The 8,022-nt window shown below is 38.9% G+C and overlaps 1 protein-coding gene across 1 annotated transcript in view; it reads left to right on the top strand.

Annotated features, from left to right (window-relative positions):
- The first annotated feature begins 229 nt into the window (after window positions 1-229).
- The window catches only part of b3glctb (beta 3-glucosyltransferase b), a 54,280-nt gene continuing 46,487 nt past the window's right edge, over window positions 230-8,022 (top strand). Inside the window, exons 1-3 of the mRNA XM_053645532.1 lie at window positions 230-707; window positions 867-913; window positions 5,969-6,008. Coding sequence (XP_053501507.1) covers window positions 647-707; window positions 867-913; window positions 5,969-6,008 — 148 coding nt within the window. The 5' untranslated portion in view covers window positions 230-646. The remainder of the gene's footprint in view (window positions 708-866; window positions 914-5,968; window positions 6,009-8,022) is intronic.

The raw sequence follows: 8,022 nt of genomic DNA, 5'->3' as shown, positions 1-8,022 counted from the left end.
AAATGGGAATTGTATTGTTTTTAATGGGAACTGTAATGGTCCCTGTGGGTCTCTACTGGTAATTTGTTGCCTTCTATTGGTGGCATGTAATGTCTAGTGGATACCATTAAGGACCAAAAATGGTAATGGTTTAATGGTTACCTGATGGGTTATAATGGTATTTGTAATGGAAACCATTAGAATTTATGTAATGGATTCTATTAGTGTTTTTTTTTTCAGCAGGGACCAAAGAAAACAAACAAAATTACATCCAAGAGCAATGACAAATACAAGACAAAATAAGTATGACGTAGAAAAGTAGTTTAAAAGCATAAAAGCAAACGACATTTAACACTTTTTACAGCAGTGTTATGAAAAGCTTTTTCTTTGTTATCAGTAAGCTGATAATCAAGAGTAATTGAATATTGACGGATATCTTATTTAATACTTCCTCCAGTGTTCACATAGAGTAATAGTCCTAATTATTAATATTCCTAATGACCATATAGTTCGTGCACGGCTGACCGCTAGTGGGCGCTACTTGTTCACTATTTAGAAATAAAGAGAATCAGTAATGCTAATTCAGAAAGCACGACTTTGGAGTGTTTAATATGATGTACAGTGCTATTGTAATGCGCGTTTTTAATAACCTGTGAATATTTTTGCCATGACTAAACACGAAACCGTGGGACGTGTCAGATTTTTGTTTTGCTTTCTACTGTCCTTTGGTGAGTAAAGACGGCTAAGCTAACCTATAGGTTCCATATGCGGATTCAGTAGCTGGAGTTGTCTTCGCTCGTATTCGCATCATTTATGCTGCTGTTTGTCATGGAGAACCCTGACTGCACGCTTTACTGAACATAATTTCCCTGTTTGTGTTCCTGCAGTTCCACCTTTCAGCTGCGGTCATGAAGAGACAGCAGGTGGCTCTCAAGTGAGAACAAACCGCCGGACTCGGGGCTGCGTTTCTGCTCTTTTCATTAGCGCAGTCGTTGTTACTGTTAATTAGATACAGAAGAAATAGTCAGAGAAAACAGTTTTTTAGACAATAAAATGTTGTAATTTAGCCCAGCAGTTAGCTTAAAACCTAGGGTACTGAATTTGGTTTTAACCAATTCAACATTAGCTATTTTTTGTTGCTTCTACTCAAGAAATAAATCTCATATACCTTTACCAGTTTATTCATTCATTCATCTTCAGTATCCTCTTTATTCTGGTCAGTGGACCCAGAGCCTATCCCAGGTGCAAGGCAGGGATGCACTGTGACTGAGATGCAAGTACTGTACATCAAGGCATCATGCATTAACATTCACACCTGCAGGCAATCAGGGCTGGCATTTTTGGTCCAGGTGGCCCACCACTACGACCCAGAATCGGTACAGTCGGACACCACCCATATATATGCACTGTCGTTCAAAACACACACACATACACTCTGTGTTGTACCACAGTAGAGGTGTTGTACAGACCTATTTTGCAGAAGTCACTCATGGCAATGTGAGCTTAGCCAATGCAACGACGACAAAAGTATTAGCTGGTTAATGTGTTATAATAATCAGTCAAAGTGACTGTTTGAGGAAATTAACCAGTAGGCTATCTACAAAAACAATGCTAAATAGCTTCTGTTGCGCTGGCTGACTGAGTAGCCTAAATACAAGCAATTACTTCAGTGGAATTTAATTAACAGTCATCATTTTTATGGCATGGCATGCATGCACACACACACACACACACACACACACACACACACACACACACACACAAACATTAGGACAGGTTACCTCCCTCTTCCCTCCCTGCGAGTCTCTGTTATCCTTACTGATTCAACTACCCTCTTCTCCTCCTCCTCCTGCCTGTCCCTCTGGCCCTCATCATCTGACAGCAGAACAAGCCTGTTCTTCATGGTTCACCATCTGCTTTTTTACTTGATTATGCTGCTGCACAAACTTTGGCATTGCATTGCAGACGAAGTAGAGGCTACTGCAGCAGCCCCTACAGTAAACATGTCAGTAATCTTTGCACATTTGGCGGCATCTGCCTCCAAAAGTTTAAGCTTCTTATCCTGGAGCTTTTCAGCACCATCTTTGCGCTTTGGTCTGTCCATTTTGAGAGATGGAGAAGAAGGGTGGAGGGGGTGAAGTGATATTTATATAGGCGAAGCAAGGTACTTCATCGCTCCATCGGTGGCACATTGTGATTGGGTTTACGCTGCCAGATGCCATTACCAATCCAGCCCTGCAGGCAATTTAGTGTAGCCAATCCACCTACTGTAATGTTTTGGGAGGTGAAAGGAAACTGACCTTCACAGAACACTCCACACAGAAAGTAACCCAAGCTCAGGATCCAACTGATGACCCTGGAGCTGTGAGGGGGCAAAAACTTGCTGTTCCACCATGCTCCCCTTCCTTTAACAGTATACATCCAAAATAAGTTGTGAGATATTTGTAGACTGAAGTCACCAGCTGTGACATCCCCATGAGCAGTGGTAAGGCTTTTTGCTAATTGACAGTTTGCCGGAAAGCATAATTGTGCCAGTCTGATACAACTACACTCTCACAGTTACTGGCCACTTTAATAGAACACCTGTACACTTGCTTATTCATTTAATTATCCAATCATGTAACAGCAGCGCAGTGCATACAATCATGTGGATGAAAGATGAGGTGATGTTTTTCCAATTTTAAACTGTCCAGTTTCAGTGAGTCTGTGTACCACTGTAGCCTGAGATACCTGTTCTTGGCTGATAGGGGTGGAACTCGATGTGGTCTTCTGCTGTTGTAGCCGTCAAGGTTCGACGTGTTGTGAGAGGCCTTTCTGTTGTAAAGAGTGGTAATATGCGTTACTGTAGCCTTCCTGGCCATTCATCTCTGACCTTGCTCATAAACAAGGAGTTTCCACCCACAGAACACAGTGTGCTTAATAAAGTGGTGTGTGATTGTATGTCAGTTAATAAAACATGAATAAATTTAATATTAATATTTTACATCAAAATCTATAGTTACCGGCTGTGGCAGATTAACTTGACTCAGAACAGAAATTCTATGCTATGTTATGTCTACATAATTCGTCTACAATTAATCCTAAAGCATTTTTGACTACCTTAAAGACCACATCCTTGCCATCCACTTTAGCTTTAACCTCCAAATGTGAAAATACAAAAAAATTATTTCCTACTGTACATACTACCTGTATGTACAAGGAATAGTATGCACTCCAGAAAACCATAATTATCTGGATGCGCTTCATAAAGCCCATACTGGGAGCTTAGATATTCCAGCACCCACTACCATGATCCACTAGAAGACACTGCAGAAAGAAAATGAGCACATTATGAGCTCTGAATAACCTGCCTAGAAAGACAAGGCTGCAGGTGTGCAGATCTTGGAGACATTCATAGTTTTTATAATGTTGTTGAATCTAAAGGTCTAAATGCTTTGCAATGGCACCTGTAAAATCAGAAACACTGCAAAAATGGCATCTTAGCAAGTGAAAATATCTTGAATATGGTTAGTTAGCTAATATTTGCTATTATAAGATTACAATAAACCCAATATATGATTATTAAAGCTATTTCTAGACATTTCTACTAATTTAATGTTTAATTTTTTATTATATTGACACATAATTTTGCTTCTTTCTAGAAATAAATGCTTATAATGAGCAAAATTATCTGCCAATAGACAAAGACTATTCTATTCTCATTCAATAAAGCCATACAGGTTCTGGTGAGCCTTAAGAACAAGAAGACACCTATCAAGACATCTATCATCAGCTATTCATCTGTTTATTAAGGAGATTTGGAGGACTGGTTGGTTAATGAACAGCAGGGAAAGTGCTAATCTAGATGCTTTTATACAGGCTTGTTTGCAGTATATCTGGAGACCTGATGCTAGAATCCCATTGTAGGTCTCATTATGACAGAAGCACTGTGGATATGGTCTTCACCATAAGACACCTATCAGAACATCAAAATCTGTTCACTGCCTTCATAGACCAATCACAGGCCTGTGATACAGTAAATATAGAATGATAGTGGAGCATCCTGTAAAAGTACAGCTGCCCAACAAATTTGCTGGAGTTCTGGAATACCATATCCTGCAGCAATTCTATGAGGGAGTTACGGCCTGTGTGTCTTTGGGGTTGTCAGATTTTTGTCAGAGAAATTCGGAATGAATACAGAAGGCAGGCATGGGTGCATCCTTGCCTCTAAATTATTAGCATTATTATTTCTAAACTACTTTATTATGTAGGTTACAACACTGTTACATTAAGAGCTGCAAAGTGATAGTGGAATTTCTGATTAGATGGCAACTTACCAACTAACTAACCAAAAATAACTATTTACCTTGGCATCAATTTTGCTTCTGTCTTTCACAGATTTAATAGATTTCAGAATTTCAGAGTATGTTAAAAAACTTAAAACATGGCACCGTTCATGGCAGACCACCCAATTTTTAGGTGAGCAAAAGTATTGGAAGAGATAGTTTTAAAGAAAATAACATTTAATATTTGGTTGCATATCCTTTGCTTACAATAACTGCATCAAGCCAGCAAATCACTGACATCACCAACGGTTGCATTATTTTGTGATGCTTTTACAGGCGTGTACCACAGATTCTTTTAATTGTTTGTTTTGGGGGGTTTCAGGAGGTGAAATGTGGCTCAATTTTCTTTAATGTCTGGTGATTGACTGGGCCAGTCTAAACTCTTCAGCTTTCCCCCCGATGAAGTCCTTTGTTGAGTTGGCAGGGTGTTTTGGGTCATTGTTTTAGTGCATGATGAAGCTCCTCCCAATTAGACTGGATGCATTTCTCTGTAAATTAGCAGACAGACTGTTCCTGTAGATTTGAGAAATCATTCTGCTGTTACCTTCATGAGTTACATCATCAATAAAGATTAGTGAGCCTGTTCCAGAAGCAGCCATGCAAGCCCAAGCCATGACAATACCTCCACCATGCTTGACCAATGAGCTTGTATGTTTTAGATCATGAGCAGATCCTTTCTTTCTTCACACTTTGGCCTTTCCATCACTTTGGTAGAGGTCAATCTTAGTTCCAGAATTTTTCTGGCTTATCTCTGTATTTCTTTGCAAATTCCAATCTGGCTTTCTGATTCTGTTGATAAGTGGTTTACATCTTGTGGTATGGCTTCTATACTATTTCTGCTCTCGAAGTCTTCTTCGAATGGTGGATTGTGATACCTTCATCCCTGCCCTGAGAAGGTTGTTGGTGTCACTGTTGTTTTTAGGTTTTTCTTTACAGCTCTCATAATGTTTGTCATTAACTGACATGTTTGATGTTTGGTTGTTAGTACACCAGTGGTTTCTTTCTTTTTCAGGACAGTGCAAATTTTGTATTGGCTATGCCCAATGCTTGTATAGTGGCTCTGATTGAGTTTCCCTCTTTTGTCAGCTTCAATATGGCTTGCTTTTCTCCCATAGACAGTTCTCTGGTCTTCATGTTGGTTCATCATTTTTAACAACAAATGCAGTCTTCACAGGCAAATAAAACGTGCCATGTTTAAGTGGTTTAATACATCTAGATGTGAACAGCAGGAAAAGAAAGCAAAAATTCAGATCTATCGTCTCATAAGCAATGATTTATTCCTTTAGGGTACTTTTTTTCTAAAACAGAACTGAAGGGGAAACTTTTTCTAAGACTTGTATTAAGGGACGTGGCCATTTCTTTAAATGATTGACAAGAACATTAAGTACACATGAATCCTGGTACTTGCCAGTGAGTCTCACTTAAACAGGAGCACACAGGGGTGTTCATTTAAGTCCAGCTGGACACAAATGAGCACCATCAGAGTGAACTTAGAACCAGGAGTTTAATTCAGTACTAAACGTTCTGTGCTAGTAGTCTTAGAAGTCTAGTTAAATATATCTTACTGTGCATAATGATGTTAATCATTAAGATGCCTTCCAGTCTTAACAAGGTTTTTTTAGGCACTTGGCATGTAACCTTCATTCTTCTTTCTGTTTCCACAGAAAACACTCAACATACATGGCCCTGTTAACCAAGTCATAGGTGAGTTTTACAAGTGAAACAGAGAGCTCTTAATATTGAGGGAGAATATTAGACTCATGATGATGTAATGACAAAACATTTAAAAACAGTGAACATTTACAACAGGGAACATTAACAGTTGCCCTGCAGACTTTCAGTCTTTCCTGCACAGGAAACGATGTCTTGCCTTTTTCTTGTAGTGACCTAAGTGTTTGATGAGGGGCTTTTTAACAGACATCTGTCTACTGTGGACCACGTAGACTTTATTAAAGTGCACCTATTATGGTTTTTCAGATATTACCTTTCATGTAGTATGTTATATAGCTGTTTGTGAATGTAAAAACATCTGCAAAGTTTAAAAAATCAAAGCGCAACAAATGGAGTTATTGACTCCCAAAAGAAGGAACTGATTCTGATCAGCTGAAACAAGTTGTTAGTAATTCTAGACTGGCTGTATAAACCTACATAGGTTTGTAACAAAAACCTCACCTCTGGTCTTCAATGGCTGCTTGCGAACAGAAGGAGCGCTGAAACTCGTTATGGTAATGGTCGTTTCCTTTTCGACACACGCTAACAGCGGTAGACCAATCACAGCAGACTGGGACATCTGACCAATCAGAGCAGAGTATGTTCTCTTGAAGGAGGAGTTAAGAATGAATCCTTTAGAACAGATCATTTAATGAGTCATTTGTGACACTGGGGAAAAACAGGTAATGCTGCAATTTAAATTATGAGTTCATTAAAGTGTTTTATGACCTTGGATGCATGCAAATCTATTGTATGTGACCTCTAAAACAAAATTAGGCATGTTTCAAAACCATAATAGGTGCGCTTTAAGTAAACGTGCATCCAATAATTATCCATTTGCTTTGATGCAAAAGCTGTTTTTATTGGTATAGTTATATACCAATTGGTATAGTTATACACCCCCCCTTCCACAAGAGGGTATACTGCCTCGCTTGCTCCGTCATGGTGTCAGGTGTGTACCTGAACCCGGCGTGAAGGTGGAAGATGCATTGGTAGCAGTGGGGGATCAGACTGGATATGAAAATATTTGTTGGGCTTCAACGATGAATAAAGCTGTAGTGATTTTCGTAAAAGAGGAAAATCTAGGTAATTGTCTAATAAGTAGTGGTTTTGGGTAACCTCGTGGTGTTTCTGTTTTTGTTTCACTGCTTGTTACTCCTATGACTAAAGTTATTGTTTCCAATGTACCTCCATTCATCAAAAATGAAGAAATTGAGAAGGGGCTTGCATGTTTTGGCAAGTTTGCAAGTGCAATCAAAATGATTCCACTTGGGTGTAAAAACTCGGCTTTAAAGCACGCGATGTCTTTTAGAAGACAGGCTATGATGTTTTTGAATGAACCTGAGTTGGATGTGTCTTTTCGTGTATGGCTTGAAGGGGATACATGATTTACGCCAGCACAGGTAATATGAAATGTTTTGAATGTGGTGATTTAGGCCATAAACATTTTGCTTGCCCACATAAAGCTGGTAGTACTGGAGTTATGGGGAGTAATGTAGCAAAGTCAATATCAGTTTCAAGTGCAGCTTCTGAATTTAATCAATTTAACTCTGATGAATAATTTCAGGTGACAAAAACAGTGGTGAACATGACACAGAGTTAAGTGAAGATAGTATAAGGAATGAAGAAATGATTACTGAAATGTACATGCTGGTGAAAATACTGTAAGAGCAGATGGAACTGGAAATGACCGAATAAATGAAAATAAATGTGAACAAGATAATGTGGAACAAACCCAGTTGTTGTCAAATTCTTCTGAAGGGTGGAACGATGAAGATGCGAGAGAGGATGATGATATTTTCTGATATCTCGGAAGTTGGATCGCAAGTCGAAGACATATACACTTTGCAGGAGTTATTTTCTGGATGCAACATTTGGGAAGACCGTGAAATTTTTTTTCCCCAGATGTAGAGAAATTTATGGCCTCAGTGGTAGGGCTACAAAGTACGGCAAGTTACGAGGCTTTAAGTAAAAAAAAAAAAGGTTTAGACTGAGGAAAATGTTAACG

Source organism: Ictalurus furcatus, chromosome 16, assembly GCF_023375685.1.
Source record: "Ictalurus furcatus strain D&B chromosome 16, Billie_1.0, whole genome shotgun sequence".
In the NCBI taxonomy this organism is placed as follows: domain Eukaryota; kingdom Metazoa; phylum Chordata; class Actinopteri; order Siluriformes; family Ictaluridae; genus Ictalurus; species Ictalurus furcatus.
Note: the sequence above shows the minus strand (reverse complement) of the source record. Positions and strands in the feature narration are given on the sequence as shown.